This window comes from Lynx rufus, unplaced genomic scaffold (assembly GCF_022079265.1).
Source record: "Lynx rufus isolate CCGP_SWC_20201006 ecotype Redwood Valley unplaced genomic scaffold, mLynRuf1.p SCAF_4, whole genome shotgun sequence".
NCBI lineage: Eukaryota > Metazoa > Chordata > Mammalia > Carnivora > Felidae > Lynx > Lynx rufus.
The window spans coordinates 78,081,490-78,108,641 of record NW_025814856.1 but is presented as its reverse complement, the minus strand read 5'-3'; the positions used below and the strand labels follow the sequence as shown (position 1 = coordinate 78,108,641).

At 35.0% G+C, this 27,152-nt stretch overlaps 1 protein-coding gene across 3 annotated transcripts in view; it reads right to left on the bottom strand.

The window, feature by feature from the left end:
• Positions 1-27,152, bottom strand: part of COG5 (component of oligomeric golgi complex 5) — a 322,331-nt gene that overhangs the window by 94,491 nt on the left and 200,688 nt on the right. For all 3 annotated transcript variants that reach the window (XM_047095454.1, XM_047095453.1, XM_047095455.1), the window contains exon 11: positions 5,314-5,395. In XM_047095454.1, the coding sequence (XP_046951410.1) occupies positions 5,314-5,395 (82 nt within the window). The remainder of the gene's footprint in view (positions 1-5,313; positions 5,396-27,152) is intronic.

The following is a 27,152-nucleotide window of genomic DNA, read 5'->3' as shown; positions in this document are numbered from 1 at the left end:
TTGGTGAGCTCTGTATAGATTTTGGATACTAGCCCTTTGTCTGATATGTCATTTGCAAACATCTTTTCCCATTCCATTGGTTGCCTTTTAGTTTTGTTGATTGTTTCCTTTGCAGTGCAGAAGCTTTTTATGTTCATGAGGTCCCAATAGTTCATGTTTGCTTTTAATTCCCTTGTCAAGGCCAGTTTTCAACTGGTCTGATGTGCTAGCTAACCCTCCAGATGATCTCGGGATCATCATCATACAACTGTAATAACAAAAACACACCTAACAGCCCATCACAGATCCGACTGTGTCCAGTTAGGGGAAGAAAAGAGGTGGTACTCTTGATTCCGAAGGCTCCTCTCCCTTCCCAGGAAAAACCCCTCTGTCAACTTTACCAGCCCCTTAATTACCCTAACTCCATAAAACCCTGACCTTGAGACCAAACTGGGGAAAAGGTGCCTTTAGAGCATGAGCCCCCCTTCTCCATTCTCTGGCCACTGAATAAATTATGTGCTTGCCATCAAATACTGTTTTGTTATTTGGCTATTTGGCAAAAGGTACTGAGTAGGAAAAGAACCTATCACTTTGGCAACAACAGCTTATTTCCTACCAGGGGCTTCTAGACTATGGCACCAGAAAGGGAAAGAGACTCCTGTACCCCTGCCTTCCCCAAGACCAGGAAAACTAAAGCAACTAGAATTCATGGGACAGAATACCAGAGAGAAGACAGGTGCACAAAAAGATTAACTACAGAGATCTGCAAATGGTCCATGCTGAGTACTCAGCAAAACACTACTCAGCATATGTGTGTGAGAAAAGTTCCAGAGTCTGGGGGGAAGAAACCATGCAGGATTAGAAAGAATATACCTGTTACTCACACAAGACTGGGAAGAATGCCTGTTCTTGACAGCCAGTCTGGAAAACCTTGTAATTCAGAGTACTAGGTAGAGTACTAAGAAAAGTATTACCTCAGTAGTGGAAAATAATTAGGTCTAGATTAAACACTGCTCAGGTTTTTCTAATAAATCTTAAAAGCAAGATTCAAAAAAACCAAATTGTTTCTAAGTAACTTGACGGTATCTAAGAACAAGAATATTTAAGGAAGACAAAGTATCCAGTACCAAACAATGTAAAATTCATATCTGGAACCCAATCAAATACTACATAATATGCAGAAAAGTAGGAAAAAACTATCCACAAGAAAATTCAATCAGATCCAGAAGCAAAAGAGATGAATGAATGAACAGATAAGAACATTTCCTTTGTAGCTCAACCTCTACTCTTAATATCTAATGTGATTTATTGGAATAAAGTTTACCTTATACCATTTCTACCAAAAATACGCTAAATCAACCAATAATAAACAATATTGGAAGGTGCAATTGGTTGAAGGTTTGAAATCTGTCAAGTATGCTAAAGGCTATTTTCTTTGATAAATTCCAGTCACTGAGAGAAGAAATATTCAAAATAGAAACTGAATTTATGCACTACAGAAATAAAATACTGACTATAACAACGCTAAGACTTCAAAACATTTTTAGGTGACTAAGTACACTTTTAATAAATGCCAAAAAACATACCTTGCAACAGCTTTTTACATTTTTTTTCTTTGATTTTACCTAAAAACTGAGGTTTTCATGAATTTTGTAATTATGCTTACCTATTTTGTAGGTATATTTATACCTTTGCATTTTCTTACTGCTATATTAGTAAATGTATTCCATTAAACATAAGCAGCTTATAATGTGAAAAGTTAAATATTAAAGAAAACTTCATGGTGATAATTGTTTTCATAAAAACCCACTACTTTCATACATGGTATGAGAAACTATTGAAAGGCTACATTTAGATAATAATACATCTGATTATTTGAAAAAACCACCTCCTAAAATAATTCATAAATTTTAAAATTCAAACAAACATGTCAGCCTCAAAATGCTCATTTAGTGGATAAACTGTTAACAATTACTGAATCAAAGGTATAGATATATAGATGCTTCTTCACTACTCTTAACTTTTCTGTGTTTAGAAAGATAATAAGGTGGCAGGCAGCTAAAATACTGCTTATGGAGAAATATGCAGCATAAACACTCAAATTAGAAAAGGAAGGTTTGAATCAATAATCTAAACTTAACCTTAATAAACAAGAAAATGAGAAAATCAAATCCAAAGCAAAGCAAATATAAATAGTAAAAACAAGAGCAGAAATCAGTGAAAGTGAAAATAGAAAACAGAAAAATCAATGAAACCGAATGTTGGTTTCTGAGAAGATAAATAAAATCAATAAACCTCTAGATGTAATTATTAGGAAAAAAAGAAGAAACTAATGGTATCAGGGATGAGGTACTGAACATCACATCAGATTGCACATATATTCAAAGGGTAATAAAGAAGCATTATATGCAACTTTATGCCAATAAATTAGAAAACTTCAATGAACTGGAAAGTTCTCTGAAAAGATATAAACTACCAAAGCTTACTCAAGAAGAAATAAATGGAATAATCCCTTATCTAAGAAAGAAGTTGAATTTGTACTTAAAACCTTCCTACAAAGAAAATTCCAGACCCAGATGACTTCCTTGGTAAATTCTACCAAACATTTAAAGAAGAAATAATGCCAATTTTACATAAACTGCTTGAGAAAACTCAAGAGGATGAAATACTTCTTAACTTATTCTCTGAGGTTAGCATTACCCTGATACCCACACTAGAAAAAGACATTAAGAAAACTAAGGATCAATATTAAACACACCCAAATACTTACACTTATTTTTATCAAATTGTATTTCTATATTCTAATAATCAACAGTTGAAAGTAAGCTTTTAAAAACACAATTTACAATAGCATCAAAATGTATGAAATAGTGATATGTTTAAGAAAAGATGTGCTAGACAAGCACACTAAAAACTATATAGCATTGATAAAGAGAAAATATAAAAGACCTAGATCAATGGGAAGATATATCACACTCATGGATCAAAAGACATGAATTCATCACAAAATGATCTGTAGATTCATTATGTAATCCTACTCAAAATCTCAGGAAACATTTTTAGAGGAACAACAGCTTGATTCTGAAATATATATAAAAATGCAAAGGGCCTAGAGTAACAAAAATTACTTTGATAAATTAGATAAAATAGAAAAAATTACACATTAGTGATTACAAACACAGATATACCAAAAAAAAAAAAAAAAAAAAAAAGGAAAAACCAGACTCCAGAAATAGTCTTACACATATATAACCACGTGATTTTTCTGCAAGAGTGCCAGGTCAGTCAGTAGGCAGAATATGATCTTCCCGATCTATATTCAAAGAAATACCCTTTACCCTTATCTCATACCATATGCAAAAAATTAACTTCAAAAGAACTTAGTAAACTTTCCAGACAAAAATACAGGGGCAAGTACTTCTGGTCTTGGGTTAGACAAAGATTTCTTAAGTCAAGAAATAAAACAAAACAAAACAAAAACCCCAGAAATTATAAAAGAAAAATGGATAACTTGGACTTTATCAAAATTAACTTTTATCATGTGGAAGACACTGTTAAGAAAATGAAAAGGCAAATCACAAAGGAAATATATTTGCAAAATATACATCTGAGAAAGGACTTTGAATCTAGAATATATAAAGCTCTCTTAACACTTAATAAGAGAATAAGCAATAACTAAAAAATAAAAATCCAACATTTTTCTAAAAGCCAATAATTTTGACAAACACGTGAGCAAAGAAGCTATACAGATACCTAATGAGCATGTGAAAATATGGTCATCATTAAGTCTTTAAGCTAGTGGAAGTTAAAACCACAATGAAAATCCACTATGCATTCAAAAGGATGACCAATATAAAAAATGACTGATAATATCATGGATTGATAAGGATATAGAGCAACTGGAATTACCAAACATTGTTGATGGGAATGTAAAATGGTACATCCATACTGGAAAATAGCTTAGCAGTCATTTACAAAGTTAAACATATACTTATAAAATGATCAGACAATTACACTCATATATTTACCCAAGAATGAAGACATAGGTCTACAAAAACCTTCTACGTGAACAATAGCAGTAGCTTTATTCATAATAACCCCAAACTGCAACAATCTAGTTGTCTCCCAATTGGGGAATGGATAAACAAATAGTTCTATAATATATATACCGTAATATTAATTAGCAATAAAAACGAACTATTGATATGTGCAACATGGATGAATCTTACAATAATTATGTTGATATGAAAGAACATAGCCTATATGATACTAGTTTTACAAAAGTTTAGGAAAAGCTTTTACTGACAGACAGCTGATCATCAGTTGCCTGGAGCCAAGAGGTGGGAGTTAGGTGATTACAAAAGTACATGAGGGAAACTTGGGGGGTGATGGAAGTGTTTCGTATCTTAATTGTCGTGGTGGGTAAAAGGATAGAAACGACTGTCAAAATGCATAGAATTTTCTTACAATTGGTGACTTTTATTGTATATAAATTATATCTCAAAAAAGTTGACCAAAATAGATACCTAACACAGGGAGACACACAGCATTCTCTGAATAGTGTAATTTGTAAAAGTAAATGGAGTCAATCAGTCCTAAATACACGCTTTGCGTTAAGTTCTACTTGGGCACACACGAATGAAGACCTCCCCTGTGGTGACTGCCTTGCCGCATAGTTCCTCAGAAACAGAAGTAGAGAACCAAAGCAGTGTGGTTTATTCAACTCTGGCTTGCCGGTGACTAAACAATGTTAACATCTACTAGGTACTTTCATAACATTTGTAAATAAAAATTTACACAGAAACTCCAAAACCCTTTTTACATTCAGTGATTAGGCAGTGCCATTATTTCATGATCAAAAAATATAAATAAATAAATAATAAACAAATTTTGGGGATCATGTTTGAATAACCAACTTTAAATTCATGATGAAGGTATTTCATCTGTTCACTCATCAAATAATAAAATAACTATGAAGTCTTAGCATTTTGGTATCTTTTAGTCAGAAGATAATTCTATAAGCATCAAATAAATTCTTCAACATTAATTGCTTTATACCCTTTATACAGGAAAACTTCAGAGTTCCTCTTTGTTTGAATTATGGAAAATTCACTCATTCTTCTGGAGAATTTTAATCCACATACTAATTATAAAAATATTAAGAAATTAACTTATTGCTTATAAATCTGAATATATGGCTAGCATAAGAAATGACAATTAGTCAATGAGTTTTACAAACATGTGTTTTATAAACCAATAAAGCAAAACTTCTAGACATTAAATTTTGAAGTGGAAAATGCTGAAATGAAATTGTACAATAAATAGCATACTTACAATCTGTTGCCACGCGAAACTGAGAAGAAAGTGCTTGAGTAACTGAATTCCAAAAAGTGTACAAAATTTCAGATTGTCCATCCTGTGACCCAAAAAAAGGGATGTATTCATTAATTATTAAAAATTGTAATGGAGCGGGGCCTGGGTGGTTCAGTCAGTTAAGCATCTGACTCTTGGTTTCACTCAGGTCATGATCTCACGGTCCGTGAGTTCGAGCCCCACATGGGGCTCTGTGCTGACAGCATGGAGCCTGCCTGGGATTCTCTCTCTCCCTCTCTCTCTGCCCCTCCTCTGCTCTCTCTGTCTCTCAAAATAAATAAACTTAAAAAATATTGTAATGGATAAGAAGATATGACATTAAACATTTATTCCAAATGTATTTTTTATTCCAAATGTATTTAAGTGGAATTTTCTAAACCATCTAACTATCAAACAATGGCATTAGTAGGTAACTAAACAGGAACATATATCTGACTCAAATCATGTCTCATGTTCAAGTAGTGAGCCATCATCCTTCTCTGCTACTTACCGGCTATATGAGCCTGGGCAAGTTTCATCATTCTGAGCCTCCTTCTATCTGCTGCCAAATGGTGATGACAACAGTACCTACATTTCATTGCAGTATTATTATAATAAGGGTTAAAAAAGTTTATAAAAGTAAAGTGCTGGGACAGTCCCTGACATATAATAAGCCCACAATGAATTTAGTTATTATTACAATTATATTACCATCTTCCTTATAGATATAGAAGATAACTGTGTGACCATAACAAAATGATGAAGAAAGCAAGCTTAGACCAGGAATGACCCCTCCTCCCAGAAAAGGATTCACCAATTACAAGAGAGTACTGCCTAACGTATAGATAGATAGTTAAAAAAAGTTTTTTTAAGTCACAGGAATTACTACTACTCAGCACAATACTTCACTCAACTTTGAATAAATGTTTTAGAAAATAATTACTAAAAAGAGAAACATTAGTTCAAGTATAATTTGTTAAAATGAGACAAAATACTTTAATACTCTTAAAACAGATCACACTTCTAGAAATTTCGCCAAGTACTTTTAAGGTATTTCTATAGATGTGGTGTATATCAAGTTGCCAATATTCTAATTCCGAAGTACAAAAATGCAATTCATATGGTTAGCCCTAATAACAAAAATAAAATATACCTAATATTCAAATATGTCCTACAAAATGAGAAAACTCTTTAATTCTATTTTAGTTTTGTACTTGCAACAAAATTCCAGTTTGCAAAGATATAAACTTAAAAAAAGTTACCAAATGAAAAGTACTGATTTCTCACTTTTGTACCTACATACATTTCGGTGTTCAATATTGGTTTCTTTTTTAATGTGAATTTGCTTTGAATTCAACTGTGTACTGTGTATCATAAAAAAAGCAAATCAACTAATTGTTCATTTCTTACATAATGATCAGAAAATATATTCAGATTCCCAAGATTTTATGTAATATGTATATTATGTAGTATGTGTATTGTATATTATGCACTTTAAAGTAAATGTTTTTATATGAAAAAAACTTTTATAACACAAGACATAAACAGAATGAAGGACATAGGCATGTGATCATCTCAACTGATGCACACTAAAACATGTGACAAAATTCAATAGTCTTTCATGATAAAAATCACTAAAAAACCTAGGAACAGAAAATTACCTCAACATAATAAAGGCCAAATATGAAAAGCCCAGACAGAATAGCAAAATGGTGAAAAACTGAAAGCTTTTCCTCTAAAGAAAATCTGATGATTATAGATCTACTTCTACACACATATACGTACCCCCAGGAAAGAAAATTTAGGTCAATCTTACTTAAGAATACAAATACAAGGGGTGCCTGGGTGGGTCAGTCAGTTAAGTATCCGACTTCGGCTCAGGTCATGATTTCACAGTTTATGAGTTCGAGCCCCGTTTTGGGCTCTGTGCTGACAGCTCAGAGCCAGGAGCCTCCTTTGGATTCTGTGTCTCCCTCTCTCTCTGCTCCTCCCTTACTCATACTCTGCCTCTCTCTCAAATAAACATTAAAAAAATTTCTTTTAAATACAAATATGAAATTCTCAGATATGAAAGCAAATTGATTTCAATATATTAAAACAATTATTTGAATTATCTAAATAAGTGGATTGAGGTCTGCAATGCACCATTTAATATTAGGAAATCTATTAATAGCTCAATGTCTCTAATAAGGACATCTACAGAATAATTTAGCTAAGTGAATTCAAGGCAATTAATACCCTTTAATTTGTTAAAATACTTAATTCCCAGTCCTCATTTTTTAAAAATTCATAGAAAACAATACATAAAATTGTGGTAAAAAACAGATTTACTCTTAACTATTTTTAAGTGTAGAGCAGTAATAACTGCATCTAGAACTTTTTCATCTTGCCAAACTGAAATGCTATACCGATTGAATTCCCCTTTCCTCTCTACCCCCAGCCCCTAGCAACCAACAATCGACTTTAATTTTCTAAGCATACAACTACTTTAATATACCTCATATTAAGTGGAATCATGGGTCTTTTATGATTGTTTTATTTACATAATGTCCTCAAGTTTTATCCATGTTGTAGCATGTGACAGGGCTTCCTTCTTTTTTAAGGCTGAATAATATTCGTGTGAGTGTGTGTGTGTGTGTGTGTGTGTGTGTGTGTGTGTGTGTGTGACAGAGATTCTCTTTATTCATCCGTGGATGGACACTAAGATTGCTTCTATCACTTGGCTATTATGAATAAGGCTGCAATGAACACAGGTGAGCAGATACCTCTTCAAGATCCTGTTTTCAGTTTTTCTGGATATACATTTTTCAGAAGTCAGATTGCTAGATTATATGGTAATTCTATTTTTAAATTTCTGAGGAACTTTCCGTACTATTTTTCTCAGCAGCTGTACCATTTTACATTTCCATCAATGGTGCACAGGGGTTCCAATTTCTCCACATCCTCATTAATACTGTTTTCTAATGAGTACAATATGATATCTCATTATTTTGATTTGCATTTCCTGATGATCAGTGATGCAGAACATCTTTTTATATGCTTGTTGGCTATTTGTATGCAATCTTTGGAGAATGTCTATTCAAGTCCTTTACACATTTTTTAAACAGAGTTTTGTTGTTGTGCAGTTGTGGGAATTCTTTATATATTCTGGACATCAATCCCTTATCTGATATATGGCTTACAAGTATTTTCTCCTATTCTGGATGTTGCATTTTCACTCTGTTGATTGTTTCCTTTGTCACACAAGTTTTGAAGTGTGATATAGTCCCACTGGTCTATTTTTGCTTTTGCTGCCTGTGATTTGGGTGTCTTATGCACAAAATCATTGCCAAATCCAATTTGACGAAGCTTCCCCCCTATGTTTTCTTTCAGGGGTTTTATTTAGGTTTTACATTTAGGACTTTAATTCATTTTGAATTAATTTTTGTATATGGTCAAAGGTCAAGGTCCCATTTTTTTTCTTTTGCACATGGATATCCAGTTTTTCTCCGCATGGTTTGTTGAAGAGACTAGTAATGGAAAATTTGTGTGACCCTTTTATTCTGTATTCCACTGTTTGTTTTGTTTTACCTGAAGTTAATACTGTCACTATTGCTTTCACTTGAGAAATATTTCTCAATTTGTTTTTATTCTATGCTGTTAGCTTTTGATGTGGCTCTTATAAATAACATGTATTTTATTGTTAAATATAATTTTTGTTTTTTAGTAATAAAATATAAACCAAGTATGTTTACCTAATAGGTTGTTCTTGCTTTTATCATTTCATTTTATGCTTTCTTTGTATTTCCTTTGTTTTCTGTATTTGTTCTGCGGATTATTTTTGCTTGCTTTTATCTCCCCTAGACTTCTCTTGTATTTCTTTCAGATATGTTGTCATTGCTACAATTAACCATAAATTCCTTTGAGGGAAATAATCTTAGAATTATTGAAACCGATTTCTAGAAAGAGCAGAACATTTTCAAGGCCTTAGAGAATTGTAAAATAAACAAGAAAATTCTAACTCCTTGACACAGCCTTTTTGTCTGTTTTACCATTACAATTTCGGCACTGAGAATGTCACCCAGACATAAAAGACACACAATAAATATTTACTGAAAGAGTGATATTGAAATATTTATTGAAAGTCTCATAAGAAGGCTATCTTAGTCCCTTTCCAGAGAGAAAACAAAAGCTCAAAAAGATATGGTGACCTGCTTACAATGAAACAGAAAGTAGCAGAACCGAGATTTGATCTAAGGTCTGTTTGATACATTAAAAGTATTATTCTCCCTTAACTTGACTTACAAAGCCATTATGACTTGGGTTTTCTCAGCCTATTTCTTGTTTCACACCACTGAGGTCAAAGATTCAACCATACTCAAATTCTTTCAGGTTCTTGAAGGCTCTTTTTCAGTCTCTCTTAGTTATCACCTTTTAAAACCTGCACCTTCTTCAGAGTTCAGTTTAGGTATCTCATCTCTTGGTTCCCCTAGGTTTGACACACTCTGTTATAAACTTCTATAGCATCCCATATTCCCCATCATAAGAGATTTCACTATGTAAGTAAAGGAACAGAGTAGTGATTAAGAAGAGGAACTCTGGAGCCAGAATAATGAGGTTAAAATCGTGACTCTAACACTGACTGTGACTGTGGATAAGTTACTTACTTTCTCTATACGTCAGTATCCTCATCGACAAAATGGAAACCCATTTCATACCTTTATCATGAATATTAAATGGGTTAATTACAATGAAGTGCTTAAAATAGTCCCTGGCATAGTAGGCATTATATGAATACCTGTAAATATTGCTAACTCTATTTGTAACACATAATCAAAATAACTAATATATCTCTTTAGTATCTCCAGTGACTGCCACATAATAGTATCTACTATTGTTGTGGTGGTTAATTTTATGAGTCACCTTGACTGGCTACTGGGTACCCTAGGTACTTGGTCAACATAATTCTGGTTGTCTTTCAGGGTGTTTCTGGATGAATTTAACAGTTGAATGCGTAGACTCAGTGAATGCCCTCTCTAATGTGGGTGGGCCTCATCCAAACAGTTGGAAGGCCTGAGGAGATGAGAAAAGGCTAAGACAGAATTCCTTCTGTCTTTCTTCAAGGTGGAATATCAGGGTTTTTTTTTTCTTTTTTCTTTTTTCCTGCTTTATGACTCAAACTGAAAGAGTGGCTCTTCCTGGGTCTTGAGCCTGCAGACCTTTGGGCCAGAACTATACTATTGGCTCTCCTCAGTCTTAAGCCTTTGGATTCAGAGTGGACCTACACCATCAGTTCTCCTGGGTCTTCAGCTTACTGACTGAGATGTTAGGACTTACCAGCCTCCAAAATGGTGTTAGTCATGTCTTTATAATGAATCTTTCTCTTTCTGTGTGTGTTTGAGTGTGTCAGTGTGAGAGTGTGTGTGTGTGTGTGTGTGTGTGTGTGTGTGTGTGTGTGTGTGTATCTCTTATTGATTCTGTTTCCCTGGACAACACTTATACGACTGTTGGGGGAAAAAAAATCAATCAATCAATTAATCAGTCAATTCTTAGGACTTGTCATACTAAAACCTAGAGTCAGTTACCAAAGATGTATACTAAAAAGCATTAGCAATTGTTGGAACAATAAAGGACAAGAAAAGTGCTTAAAAAAGATGAAAGAAGATGAGGTGGATTCAGAAGGATGGGAAAATTGTAGGAGATAATAATGAAAATGTAGGTTTGAGGATAGGATATTACAACAAAGAGATTTGTAGATATGTGTATATATACTTCTGTATATGTATATGATGTACATATATACACATATATTATACAATTCTGCCAAAACATAAAGAGATGTTAATTTTATTTATCAAAGAATTATCAACAATTTTATTGTCAAAGCCACAATATATTAAAAATATAACTACCTGCAAAAAATAGGAAAATATAAAGATACATAAAAAATCATTTTATTGGGGAGTCTGGGTGGCTCAGTCAGTTAAACGTCTGACTTGGGCTCAGGTCATGATCTCACGGTTCGTGGGTTCAAGCCCTGTTCTGGGCTCTGTGCTGACAGCTCAGAGACTGGAACCTGCTTCCAATTCTGTCTCTCCCTCTCTCTCTGCCCCTCCCCCCACTTGTAGTCTGCCTCTCTCTCTTTCAAAAATAAACATTAAAAAAAATTTTTAAATCATTTTATTTACACTTTCAAATCGAATTAGCATGTTACATAATTGCTCCTAAGTATGTTGAAACAAAATTAATTCTACTAGACTGCCACTGAAAGGTATTTGATATTAACCTATTTACAACCTACATCCAATACCATCTTACTTTTTTCACCCATTTGGGCTGCTGTAACAAAAATACCATAAATGGGGTGACTTACAAACACCACAAATGTTTTTCTCACAGTTCTAGAGGCGGGAAGTCCAAGATCAAAGTCCTGGCAGATTTGGTGTCAAAGTGAAGACCTTGTTCCTTACAAATGGCTATGTTTTCACTGTAACCTGACATGGTAGAAGAGAGGAGCTAACTCTCTGGGGTTTCTTTTACTATGAAGGCTCTATCTACCCTCATGACCTAATCACCCCCTAAAGGCACCCCCTGCTAAGAGAATCACCAGAGGGGTAGGATTTCAAATATGACTTTTAGGGGTACACAAACATTCAGACCATAGCACTTTCATTAATTTTAATGAATCATGTTATCAGATCAATTTTGGGAAATGTTTGCAACTTAAAACAACTCTTGGCCTATTTCTTAGTTATAAATAGAAATAATATTACAATTCTCAAATTTCAAAAAGAATGACAGATCTTTGGCTGAGACCAATAAGCTGAAAATAAAACAAAATTCAGATGCATTTTAAAAACATAAATAATAAAAGGGTGCCTGGCCATCTCAGTCAATGATGCATGCGACTCTTAATCTCAGGTTCATGAGTTCAAGCCCCATGATGGGCATGGAACCTACTTTAAAAAAAATTAAATATATATATATATATATATATATATATATATACACACACACACACACACACACATAATATACAGGAATTCTAAAATATTTTATACTTGGATGAATCTGTTATTTATAATTACAGCTTGGTCTTTGACTGCTTTTGTCATTAATTTTGACCTCATTAAATAAATATACAGAGAGAAACTTAGAATGACAATACTTGAACAAAACTGATTTCAAAGCAGATATTATTCACTTTATAACATGGAACCTACCATGGATTTTCTTGCTAAAATGTATTTGATAGAATCTTATTGCACACAGTTATAAAGTCTAAACCTTCAAACAAATGTTCTCGCATTAGTTGTAGTAAAAGGGTATGGGCTCTGAAATACAATAACCTTGATTTATACCAAGGTATGCCATTTATTGGCTCTGTAACCTTGGGCAGGTCCTTCATCTTTCTGAGCTTATAAGCTATGTAAGCAACAGGCAAAATAACAATTTATAGAATTTACTTTAATGAAGAGTCAGGATATCTTGGACTAGACTCCAAGGAAGATTGGAATTCACCATATAGATGGCAAGAAGAGATGAGAAGAGAGCATTCCAGAAAGAAGGATGCACAGAGCATAAAGATGTGAAAAGAATTTTCTTTGAAGATTTAAAAATTTTTAAGTAATCTCTATACCCAGGATGGGGCTCAAACTCACAACCGTGAGATCAAGAGTCCCATGCTCTTCCAACTGAGCCAGTCAGGCACCCCATGAAAAGCATTCTCCATTCTCTGAATGCATTTTGAGCATTCAGGATAAATGGAAGTGGTAAGGATAGAAAGTAAGATAAGAATCAGATCAAGAAGTGTCTTAACTTATCATATAGATACCAGTGAAATATTTAAGGATTTTAATGAAAGCATACCATGATTAAACTTGTGTTTTAGGTAAATCACTCTGATAATAATGAACAGTATGTGGGATGGTGGCAAGCCTGCAGGGAAGATCAGTTATGAATTTGCTGAAAAAATACGGGTGAAAGGGAGTTTACCATGGCAGCAGGAAAAGTGATGGGGCTTGATGAGCAATCAAGTATGTTTATGAAGGACTAGAACTAGATATATTTCTAGAGGACTAGGAAGATGGGAGATTGATCAAACAAAATGGAATTTTAGAAGGGGCAGCAGGTGGGCAAAGAAAGATTAGCTCATTTAGATTTCTGCTTCTAGAACCTGTGGAGCATCCACAGGAAGACTATGTAAGCTAGTAAAGAATCTCTTGCTTAAGAACAAGATCTAAGCTGAGGAAACAGATTTAGGTGTTATCCGCATTTGGAGGTTGTAGAAACTGTTAGCATGTGTGAGCTTTTCTACTGATTGCAGGTAGCATAGAAGGAAAAAATGTTGAGGACAGGACCCAGAAGAACAATATTATTTGAAGGCTGGCAGAACAAATAATCCATAATGGAGAGAAAAGAGTAGGTGCATACAGTTACCAAAAAAAAAAAAAAAAAAAAAAAAGACTGGTCACAAGTTAGTAATTGCTGAAGCTGGATGATTTGCCAGTCACTGTCCTGTACTTTGGTCTCTACTTTGGTGTATGCTTGAAATTTTACAAATAAAACATTTCAAAAGGAGGGGTAGGTGCAGGAAGAAGAGTCAGTGAAGGATTCTGAAGAGATACAGTATCTGTGAAGGAGGAAAGCATTAAGCAGAAGAAGCAGTTATTACCTTGGAGGAGTGAACTGAGAAGAAGGACTTAGTAGTTGGGTCACCAGAATGAATTTAGGAAGAACTGTTTGAATGCAGAAGCTTGATTTCAGTGTTTGTTTGCTTTATTTTTATTAAAAAAAATTTTTATGTTTATTTATTTTTGGGAGAGAGACAGAGCAGGGGGAGGGGCAGAGAAAGAGGGAGACACAGAATCAGAAATAGGTTCCAGGCTCTGAGCTGGTAGCACAGAGCCCAATGAGGGGCTCGAACTCACGAACCAGAAGATCATGACCTGAGCTGAAGTCGGAAGCTTAACCAACTGAGCCACCCAGGTGCCCCTTGATTTCAGTGGGTTTGAGCGAAATAGAAATAAGAAAGTAGACACACAAAGTAGCTTACTAAACCCAGGCATGAAAGGAAAAAAAAATACTTAGATGGAGATACAGAACGAAGGATTTCATTTTAATTTTGGTTTTAAATGATAGGGCCTTGAAGAAGTAGCCAAGAAAGGCTGCCATGGGAGAAGTCAGAGAATGTTCTAGAAGAGGGTAAGATGTAGAATATAAAACAAAAGTTGAGAGATAAGTCTGAGGAAAAAAAAAGATACAATCCAACTCAATCTTTGAGACAAAAACAGAGTGATGATCAGTGCACATGCAGAGTTCACAAGTTGGTGTGCTTACTGAGAGAAGGTCAGAAGGAAGCAGAGGGCATTAAGATCAAAAAAGAAGAGAAAGTAAAAGATTTAGCAAAAATTCTGAGCCAGAGATCTCTGTAGAGTGATCATGTTGTGAATAAGAAAACCTACAGACTTGATCAAAGAAACCAAATATATATGAAGTTTAAATTAGTTCTTAATCATCTTCTGGATTCAAAGCAGAGGGATTGTCGTGAAGCAAATACAAGGCAAAGAAAAAAAAATTCTTCTACTGGAAAATAGCCTTCAGGGAGAAATATTTACTGCGTCGATTACGAAAGACAGACACAAATTCAACAGGGACTTCAAGATGAACACCACACAGCAAAATGAGAAAGCCTACACAAACAAAACAATTTCAGTTGAAGTCAAAATGTTGGCTTTTATACGCACATTGTTCAGAGAAAAATAACAATATTCTTGGTACAATCTTTTTGTTTTTACAAATAGGGGATTAGACTAAAGTAGTAGTGGGAGACAGTGAAAAGTAGTCAGATTTCAGATACCTTTTGAAGATGAACAGATAGGACCTGACATAAAATATACAGTTAAACAGAAAGACTATATACAAAATGTTAACAGAGATGATCTCTGGGTGAAAGGATTAAATATGGTGACTTCTTCATTCTTTTTAATGTTTTGGAGGGGTAATTAGATAATCTGACTCATTCTCAACAGAAGAATAAATTCTTGGTGTAAAATATTCAATACTGAAATACATACAGCAAAAAATTGCAAGTTCCTCTTCAAACTCAAATCCCACACTCTGCCCTAGAGAGTATCACCAAACTACAGTGAAAAAGGGTTTTAAAAGCCCTTTCTATACAGTTTATTGCAGTGTTTCTCAACTTTTTTTCTTTATCATCCTCCAAGGAGAAAGCTAAATAACTGTATACAAATATATAATGCATATATTATGCTTATATAAGTATAATGTACTTATTAAATTAAATTTAATTTAGTTACTCACTAATAAGAGAAATTAAATACTAAGGAATAAGATTTTGTAGGGCAGGGTTGAACTCTAGAGGCCATTATGGTATCTAAGGTTTTTTTGTGCCTCCCCATTCCCCATAAAACAAAACAAAACAAAACAAAACAAAACAGAACTATTTCTTCCTCTTGGGATCAATATTGCCCTCATTGAGAATGCATAGTTTACTGGCATTTAAAATTTCAAATATATCTACTATGAATCGTCCTTTCCTTAAAACTGGTCCCTTGGTTTCTGCTGCCATATTCTCTTTGGTTTCATCTAAGATACTCCTTATTGCCTCCTCTGCTACTGTGTTTCCCAAATTCACTGAATGGAAAATATTTTTTGATACGTGCTGGAAAATATGTTTCCTTATTTAAAATTACACCAGTACTACAGTATTAAGATATATATGATATAAAATATATGAAACCGTTTAAAGGATAAGATCTTTTAAACGCATGGGTAGAAATTATAACTATCTTTTTCCATGTTGCACTGCTTATACCACTTAGGAAAATAGGGTTCTATATGAATTTTATAAGGTGAATCTTCTGTGGACTCTGGTCTAGGTACAGGTCTTTTCTCTCTGCAGCCATTTTCATCCATTACCATGGCTTTGATTGCCATGTATGAGCTGATGTCTCTCAAATTTATGTCTCTAGCCCAGGTCTCTCTTCTGAGCTTCAGTTCCACATATAAATTGCCTACCTGACATCTTCATTTGGATATCACATGAACACCTGAATACAGAGCTCATCATCTTTCCTCTTAAATATGTTTCTCAGTTTATGCTCCTAAATGAAATCACTCCTATCTCTCAGAACCCTTGTCAAACCAGAACATTTGGTGTCATCTTACCATTTCTAATCTATTACTAAGATGTACCAGTTTTATCACCTAAATAATTCTCAAGTCAGCCCATTTCTCTCCATCTTCACCACCATCAACGTTAATCATTGTTACAGGCTGAATTATTTCTCCATAAAATTCTTATGCTGGAGTCCTAAGCATCCCATACCTCAGAATGTGACCATACTGGGAGATAATGCATTTAAAGAATTAAGTTAAATGGGGTCATTAGGATGGACCCTCATCCAATACAACTGGTATCTTTATAAGAAGAGGATATCTGAACACAGGAAGACACAGATGGAAGATGATCTGAAGACACAGGAAGAGGACGGCCATTTATATGCCAAAATGAGAGGCCTGGAACAAAAAGAGGTCCTTCCCCAACGGCTCTCAGATGGAACCAACTCTGCCAAACATCACGATACCAGACTTCTAGCCCCCAGGTGTGAGAAAACCAATTTTTGTTGTTGTTGTTGTTGTTAAGCCATTCAGTTTGTGGAACTTTATTACAGCGGTCCTAGGAAACTAATACAACCCTCATTATATCCTTCTGAATTCAGGCAACAGGCCACCTTTCACTAGAGTTGGCTCCCTCTAATCTATACCCCACGGTGCAATTAAGATCAAAATTAAAAACCATATATGAGGGGCACCTGGGTGACCCAGTTGGATAAGCAACCGATTTTGGCTCAAGTTATGACTTCATGGTTCATGAGTTTGAGGCCCATGTCAGGCTCTGCACTGACCCTGCATAACCTGCTTGGGATTCCCTCCCCCTCCTTCCCTCCCTCTCTCTCCCTCCCTCCCCCCCCCGCCATTCCCTGCTCGCACTCTCTCTTTCAAAATAAATAAATTTCTAAAAATCTGTAAAAAAAATTTAAAAACCTCCAAGTATGAATCATGTCACTTGGGCTTAAAATAAAAGTTTAAAATCTGTAAAATAGCACATAAATCTCTTCTAGGCACTCTAACCACATTATGAAATGCTCTTCCCCCTCCAGCTATACTGGACTTCTATCGATCCTGAAAACTATGTTTCATTCTTTTTGCATACTTCTCCCTTTCACTGAGCCAACTTACCAGTAACACCTAAGCTTTTTAAAATTCATTTAATGAGATCACATTACGTATTTTCATAGACCCTGAAAGTCTTTTTGTAAGCTATCACAAAACCATAAATGATCATTTATACAATTGTTTGCTTAATGTGTTATTTCGCTAACTAGTACCTGATTCTGTTCTGTTCATTCTAATAAACAGAATCCTATCCGATCCCTAACACAGTACCTGGAATATGGAATATGGCAAGTATTCAGTAACAATTTAATAAAGAACTTAGACATACTCCATTTTCTTAATATTCTGAAATATTTTACTATAATCTTAACAAAAAGTAATTGTTTGCTAATAAATGTATGCTGTGCTGACACAACTATTTAAAGAGCTACTAAAAACTTCCATTTCATTTCTTCTTCACTTTGAGGAAATAATGAGATTCCATAAAAGATATATATGTTCCTATAGTTAAAGGGCTCCTCTCAATGCAAAAATTTGTTTTCACAGAAATATAATCTAAAATAAATAACTGAAAACTTTTCAGACTCTACCAAAAAACAATTTCATTAGATCTTTTAAAATCAGGTCTCTTTAAAAGTTTTATTATAAAGTTTATTATGTCTTAGATAAATTATACTGTAAGAAAATATATATTTTACTATGGACTTCAGTTGTGGTGTTATTTATGTATCCTTCCCTCCCCCAAAATGTAAACAAATGCCTAAATTCTTTTATAGTCACTTAAATTAGTACCAATATGACTATGAATATCCAAACATTCATATTCATTATTCATTTTTTTCTCACAGACATGTACATATACACAAAAGCATGCATCTTAACAATATACTTAAACACCGATTAATACTGAAATTCAGATCCTTGAAGATCTTTAGTGTCTGTTGTTAAATAAAAGAGAGAAATATAAATTAAAGTGAAATAATATAATGCTTGCCTTAAAATATCAGATTAACATGCCATGGTTAAATCCTCTCTAGTCAACAGAAATAGTAAATTAAGTAATGTACTATATGAAATTACTTTTCAAGTATCTAGCTCTTATTTTGTATTTCTTACCCATCTTTGTATCTACTAAAGATTAAGGCAAATATTTGCCTATTTCCTTCTTCCAAAAGCAGAAAAGCAAGAATAGAAAAACTCATGCCAGTGTTATTTTTAAAAACCAAGAGATTCAGTGACATCAGATGGTAGAATAGGAAGACTCATCTCTTCCTCACCCACAAAAACACTGACTTAATAGCAATATATGGTCCAAAAGCCCTCTACTAGTTAAGAAGTACAGTACCAGAAACCAGTTAAGAAGTCACAGTACCACACATGAGATCAAAGCCAAGAACAGAAGCCTTGAAATGGCACAAAAAGTCATTTCGTTTCAATCATGCCAGTTCTTCTCTGAAGCTAACACAGCTCAGAACTGGGAGGAAAATTCCAACTTGCAGCTTCTCCCTTGAGAGGCAAGAGAAAAGTGGAATGTACATGACCCTGTATGTATAACACCCTGAAGAGTCCATTAAAAAAAAAACCCAACTATTAATGGTTCAATATCCATAAATCAATCATTATGATACATCACAATAATAAAAGAAAGGATAAGAACCACATGATCCTCTCAGTAGATGCAAAGAAAGCATCTGACAAAATACAGCATCCTTTCTTGATGAAAACCCTCAAGAAAGTAGGGATAGAAGGATCATACCTCAAGATCATAAAAGCCATATATGAAAGACCCACTGCCAAGATCATCCTCAATGGGGAAAATCTGAGAGCTTTCCCCCTAAGGTCAAGAACAAAACAAGGATGTCCACTCTCACCACTATTATTTAACACAGTGTTGGAAGTCCTAGCCTCAGCAACCAGACAATACAAAGAAATAAAACACATGCAAATTGGCATGGAAGTCAAACTCTCACTCTTCACAGATGACATGATACTCTATGTGGAAAACCCAAAAAAATGCCACCAAAAAACTACTAGAACTGATACATGAATTCAGCAAAGTTGCAGGATATAAAATCAATTGGTTACATTTCTTTACACCAGTAATGAAGCAGCAGAAAGAGAAATCAAAGAACTGATCCCATTTACAGCTGCACCCAAAACTATAAAATACCTAGGAATAAACCTAACCAAAGAAGTGAAAAATCTATACACTGAAAACTATAGAAAGCTTATGAAAGACATTGAAGAAGACACAGAAAAGAAGGAAAAACATTCCATGCTCATGGATTGGAAGAATATTGTTAAAACGTCAATACTGACCAAAGCAATCTACATATTCAATGCAATCCTTATCAAAAAACACCAGCATTCTTCACAGAGCTAGAATAAACATTCCTAAAATGTGAATGAAACCAGAAAAGACCCTGAACAGTCAAAGCAATCCTGAAAAAGAAAACCAAAGCTGGAGGCATCACAATTCTGGACGTCAAGTTGTATTACAAAGCCGTAATCAAGACAGTATGGTACTGGCACAAGAACAGTCACATAGATAAATGGGACAGAACAGAGAACCCAGAAATGGACCCACAAACATATGGTCAACTAATCTTTGACAAAGCAGGAAAGAATATCTAACAGAAAAAAGTCTCTTCAGCAAATGGTGCTGGGAAAACTGGACAGTGACATGCAGAAAAGTGAAACTGGACCACTTTCTTAGACCATACACAAAAATACACTAAAAATGGATGAAAGACCTAAATGTGAGAAAGGAAGCCATCAAAATCCTAGAGGAGAAAACAGGCAACAACCTCTTTAACCTGGGCCAGGTCAAAGAGGCAAGGGAAACAAAAGTAAAAATCAACTACTGGGACCTCATCAAGATAAAAAGCTTCTGCAATGCAAAGGAATCACCAACAAAACTAAAAGGCAACCGACAGAATAAGAGAAGATACTTGCAAGTGACCTACGGGATAAAGGGTTAGTATCCAAAATCTATAAAGAACTTATCAAATTAAACACCCAAAAAACAAATAATCCACTGAAGAAATGGGCAAAAGACATGAAAAGACACTTTTCCAAAGAAGACATCCACATGGCTAACAGACACCATGGAAAGATGCTCATCATCACCCATCATCAGGGAAATACAAATCAAAACTACAATGAGAGACCACCTCACACCTGTCAGAATGGCTAAAATTAACAGCTCGGGCAACAACAGATATTGGCGAGGATATGGAGAAAGAGGAACTCTTTTGCACTGCTGGTGGGAATGCAAACTGGTGCAGGCCCTACAGAAAACAGTATGGAGATTCCTCAAAAAAATTAAAAATAGAACTACCCTATGACCGAGCAACTGTACTAGTAGGTATTTATCCAAAAGATAAATATTGAAGGGTCACAGGCATCATAATGTTTATACCAGTGCTTTAACAATAGCCCAAGTATGGAAAGAGCCCAAATGTCCATTGACTGATGAATGGATAAAGATGTGGTGTGTACACACACACACACACACACACACACACACACACACACACAACGGAATATTACTTGGCAATGAAAAAAATGAAATTTTGCTATTTGCAACAACATGGATAGAACTAACGTCTATTACACTAAGCGAAATAAGTCAGTCAGAGAAAGACAAGTACCATACAACCTCACTCATACGTGGAATTTAAGATACAAAACAGATGAACATAAAGCAAGGGAAGCAAAAATAATATAAAAAGAGGGAGGGAGACAAACCATAAGAAACTCTTTTTTTTTTTTTTAATTTTTTTTTTTCAACGTTTATTTATTTTTGGGACAGAGAGAGACAGAGCATGAACGGGGGAGGGGCAGAGAGAGAGGGAGACACAGAATCGGAAACAGGCTCCAGGCTCTGAGCCATCAGCCCAGAGCCTGACGCGGGGCTCGAACTCACGGACCGCGAGATCGTGACCTGGCTGAAGTCGGACGCCCAACCGACTGCGCCACCCAGGCGCCCCCATAAGAAACTCTTAAATACAGAGAACAAACTGAGGGTTGCTGGAGGGGTTCTGGGTGGGGGGGAAGGGCTAAATGGGCAAGGAACATCAAGGAGGCCACTTGCTGGGATGAGCACTGGGTGTTATATGTAAGTCATAAATCACTAAATTCTATTCCTGAAATCATTATTACCCTATATGTTAACTTAGATATAAATTAAATGTATATACATATAGTAATTTTTTTAAAAAGGTAATAACAAAACCTGCCAAAAGAAATCATCAAAGTTGCAGAATACAGAACCAACACACAAATACCAGGTACATTTCTACACACTAACAATAAACAACCTGAAGAGATCATGATGATAATCCCACTTAAAATAGCACCAAAAAAAGAGTAAAATACTTAGGACAAACTTAACCATGGAGGGGAAACAATGCTGAAAGAAATTAAAGATGACACAAATAAGCAGAAAGTTATCTGGTGTTCCTGGATTAGAAGACTTAATACTGTTAAAATGTCCATACTACCCAAGCAACCTACAGCTTCAATGCAATCACTATCAAAATCCCAAAGAAATTTTTTGCAGAAATGGAAAAAAAAACATTTAAAATTCATAAGGAATCTCAAGGGATCCCAAATAGCCCAAACAATCTTTAGAAAGAGAAACAGAACTGGAGGTCTCAGACTTCTTGACTTCAAAACATATTACAAAGCTAGAGCAATCAAAACCAATATGGTACTAGCACAAAGACAAACATATAAATAAGTGGAACAGAATAGACAGCCCAGAAATACATTTTCATCTACACAGTTGTATGATCTCTGACAAGGGAGATCAATGGGGAAAGGATGGTTTCTTAAACCAATGATGTTGAAAAAACTGGATATCCATATGCAAAAGAAAGAAACTGGACCGTTTCCTTACACCATATATAAAAATTCAAAACGAAGTAAAGCCCTAAATATAAGACCTAAAGTTACAAAACTTGTAAAAGAAAACATAGGGGGAAAGCTTCATATTATTGGATTTGGTAGATATAACATCAAAATTACAGTCATCAGCAGCAAAACTATGCAGATGGAACTATGTTAAACTTCCAAACTTCTGTGTGACAAAGCAAATAATCAACAGAAAGAAAAGGCAACATACAGAATGGAGAAAATACTTTCTAGCCATATTATCTAATAAGAGATTAAAAACCAACTCGTTCAGTTGGTAAAGCAAGCAACCCTAGATCTTGGGGTTGAGATGTGAAGCTCCACATTAGGCACAGTTTACTTAAAAAAACCAAAACACTCCTACAACAACAAAAAACAAATAACTCTATTAAAACAAAATGTGTAAAGAACTTGACTAGACATTTCTACAAAGAAGATAATACAGTCAACAAGCATGTCAAAAGATCAATATCACTAATCATTAGGAAATGGGAAGTGCAAATCAAACATAATGAGTTATTACCTCATACCTGTTAGGATGGCCATGATCAAAACAAAGAAAATAGGGGCACTTGGGTGGCTCAGTTGGTTAAGTGTCCAACTTCAGCTCAAGTCATGACCTTGAGTTTGTGAGTTCAAGCCCTGCATGGAGTTGTGTGCTGACAGCTCAGAGCCTGAAGCCTGCTTTGGATTCTGTGTCTCCCTCTCTCTCTGCCTCTCCCCCACTCTCATTCTGTCTCAAAAATAAATTAATTAAATAATAAATAAAAATAAATAAAAAACCAAAGAAGATAATAACTGTTGATGAGGGTGTGGAGGAACTGGAGCCCTCATGCACTATTGATGGGAATGTAAGATGGACCAGTCACTATGAAAAATACTATGGACTTTCCTTAAAAAATTAAAAATTATTGTATGTCACATCTTAACTAATTGGATTGCTAAAAAGAAAATAACTACATTTCATTTCAGCATCAGACTGCTATTTGAACAAGGTGCCTGATACATTCAGGCATTTAGCATTTCTTTTTGTAAAAGAATACAGGAGTATACATTATGCATAACTAAAGTAGTCCTGCATAGTTACTTGAGAGAACTGTTAACGTCATTCATTTGTACTTAAGTAGTTTTAGTACCTAAAAATCCCTAATGCAAACTAATATTGCTGTACAGAGTTGTGAGGAAGTAAAAGGAAAAAACGAATTGGTTGCTGGTTAGTGAAGCCTATTACTCTGACAGAAAGTTCAGTTCTTCTATAGGAATCTCAATATCAATTTTGCTCACCAAAAACAAATTATTGATGTCTTTCCTTGGATGGGAAGACATTATTATGGATGTCTTTCCTTGGATGGGAAGAATCAATACTGTCAAAATGTCAATACTACCCAAAGCAATCTACACATTCAGTGCAATCCCAATCAAAATTGCACCAGCATTCTTCTCAAAGTTAGAACAAACAATCCTAAAATTTCTACGAATTACAAAAGACCCTGAATAGCTCAAGTAATATTGAAAAAGAAAACCAAAGTGGGAAGCATCACAATCCCAGACTTTAGCTTCCATTACAAAGCTGTAGTCATCAAGACAGTATAATATTGGCACAAAAACAGACACATGAACCAATGGAATAGAATACAGAACCCAGAATTGGACCCACAAATGTATGGCCAACTAATCTCTGACAAAGCAGGAAAAAGCATCCAACGGAAAAAAGACAGTCTCTATAAGCAAATGGTGCTGGGACAGCAACATGCAGAAGTTTGAAACTAGACCACTTTCTTATACCATACACAAAAATAAACTCAAAATGAATGAAAGACCTAAATGTGAGACAGGAAACCATCAAAACCCTAGAGGAGAAAACCGACAACAACCTCTTTGACCTCAGCCACAACAATTTCTTCCTTGACACATCTCCAAAGGCAAGGGAATTAAAAGCAAAAATGAACTACTGGGACCTCATCAAGATAAAAAGCTTCTGCACTGCAAAGGAAACAATCAACAAAACTAAAAGGCAACTGATGGAATGGGCAAAGATATTTGCAAATGACATACTGGATAAAGGGCTAGTATCCAAAATCGATAAAGAACTTAACCAAACTCAACACCCCAAAAACAAATAATCCAGTGAAGCAATGGGCAGAAGACATGAATAGATACTTTTCCAAAGAAGACGTCCACATGGCTAACAGACACATGAAAAGATGCTCAAGGTCACTCATCATCAGGGAAATACAAATCAAAACCACACTGAGTTATCACCTCACACCAGTCAGAGTGGCTACAATGAACAACTCAGGAAACTACGGATGCTGGTGAGGATGTGGAGAAACGGAAACCCTCTTGCACTGCTGATGGGAATGCAAACTGGTGCAGCTGCTCTGGAAAACAGTATGGAGGTTCCTCAAAAATTTAAAAATAGAACTACCCTACAACCCAGTAATAACACTACTAGGAATTTATCTAAGGGATACAGGAGTGCTGATGCATAGGGGCACATGCACCCCAATGTTTATAGCAGTGCTTTCAACAATAGCCAAATTATAGAAAGAGCTTAAATGTCCATCAATTGATGAATAAAGAAGACGTGGTTTATATATACAATGGAATACTACTTGGCAATGAGAAAGAATGAAATCATGCCATTTGCAGCAATGTGAAAGGAACTGGAAGGTATTATGCTGAATGAAGTAAGTCGGTCAGAGAAGGACAGATATCATATGTTTTCACTCATATGTGGATCTTGAGAAACTTAACAGAAGACCAGGGAGGAAGGGAAGGGGAAAAAATAGTTACAAACAAAGAGGGAGGAAGGCAAACCGTAAGAGACTCTTAAATACAAACTGAGGGTGGATGGGGGGTGGGGGTGGGGGAGAGGGGAAAATAGGTGATGGGCATTGAGATGGGTACTTGTTGGGATGAGCACTGGGTGTTGTATGTAACGATGAACCACGAGAATCTACCCCAAAACCAAGAGCACACTTTACACACTGTATGTTAGCCAATTTGACCATAAATTAAAAAAAAAAAAAAAAAAAAAAGAATTCTTCTTTAGGTCTTCCTACAATAAGCTTTCCTTCTTCAGATACTTTAATACTGTACCACTATAAACTATTAAAGGATATTTTCTGTTAGTATTTCTACAGAATATCATAACAAATAAGTCCCTTGAACAGAACAACTATGACTAGAAAGCAAAACCAGTGAGGAAAGAAGTCATCTAAAGGCAAGGACTATGTTACTTTACTGAACTTTTTATCCCAGTGCCCAGCAAAGCATTCAGTTACATTTTGTAAATATGCTCATTTCAGTATCAGATAGTATCTCCTTTCATAGGTCAAACGTGAATTAGAAATTTTATTTAAGCATTCCACAGGAAATGGAGAGCAAAATTTAAAAGAAAAGAGCTAGAGTGACTTTAAGGGTGTTTAAGCACTTTCAAAGCATTCTCATTTTTACTTGACTTCTACTCACATATATCTATTCACTACAGCTTCTATCAAATGCACGAACAGGATTCTAACCCATCTGCATGAAAGGTGAAAACAATTTAAATACTCAGCAATGTTCTAATTATTTAACACAGAAAAAGGGTCTAGCATTACCACTTTGGCCAAAAATGATTAGTGTGCCGCACAGAACTTACACATTTTGGGTATTTTAACATTTATTATTATACAAACAAGTAATAATTACATCAGAGAGAGGATAGAAATATAGTTTATTCACTCAAATTAGGAAAAAAGTTTGGAGAGAACTTCCCCCCCACCCCGACATTGTTAAATGTGGTTGACAAGAGGTATTACAGATGACCCTAATCAGTACAAAATACAGAGTTGTGTTCATGTCCAGGACTCTTGAAGGCAAGCATCTGATACACAGTACGAAACAGTTTATAAGGAAATAGTACAGAGGGAAAGACAAAAGAAGAGAGAGAGGGAAAGAACAGCCTAAAAGTTGGAACCACAATGAAGGTATCAATCTTAAACTATAGGCAGTCATAGACTAGTTCAATTCTCCAGAGATAGTCATGCAGCTTTCTGATGATTCGGATAGGTCTAATATTTGTTTAAATGTGCAGAAAAGCAATAGGAATGAATTCCTCTGGTATATTTGAACTCTTATTTTCTTTCTTTCTTTCTTTCTTTCTTTCTTTCTTTCTTTCTTTCTCCCCCTCCCCCCATCTCTCTCTCTTCTTCCTTCCTTTCTTTCTCTTTTTTTCTTTCTTTTCTCTTATTATGTTAGGTCGGCCACTCCAGGACAATGTTGAGGAGAAGCAAGGATAGTGGGCATCTGGCCTTTTCCATGACTGTAAAGGTAATGCTTTTCACATTTTATCAATGAGAACGATGACTGTTAACAGTTTTATTAGATATCCTTTATCAATTTAAGAAACTTTTTTTCTCTTAGTTGGCTGGCACTTTTTATCATCATTAATTCTTTCTGTACTTCTGAGATAATTGTATCTTTTTTACTTACTGCTGTGCTTGGTGTGCTAATATTTTAAGATTCTTTAATATTACATGCCTCAGCATGATTGGACTGTAATTTTCCTTTCCTGTAATCCTGAACTGGTTTTGGTATAAAGGTCATTTTAGTCTCATAATGAGTGAGGGAGTTTTCTTCGTCTCTAAGAAAACAACAACAACAGCAAAACGATCTGTTCCTTGAACTTTTGGTAGAAGTTGCTTGACAAACCATGAGACTACTGGTTTCTTGGTAGA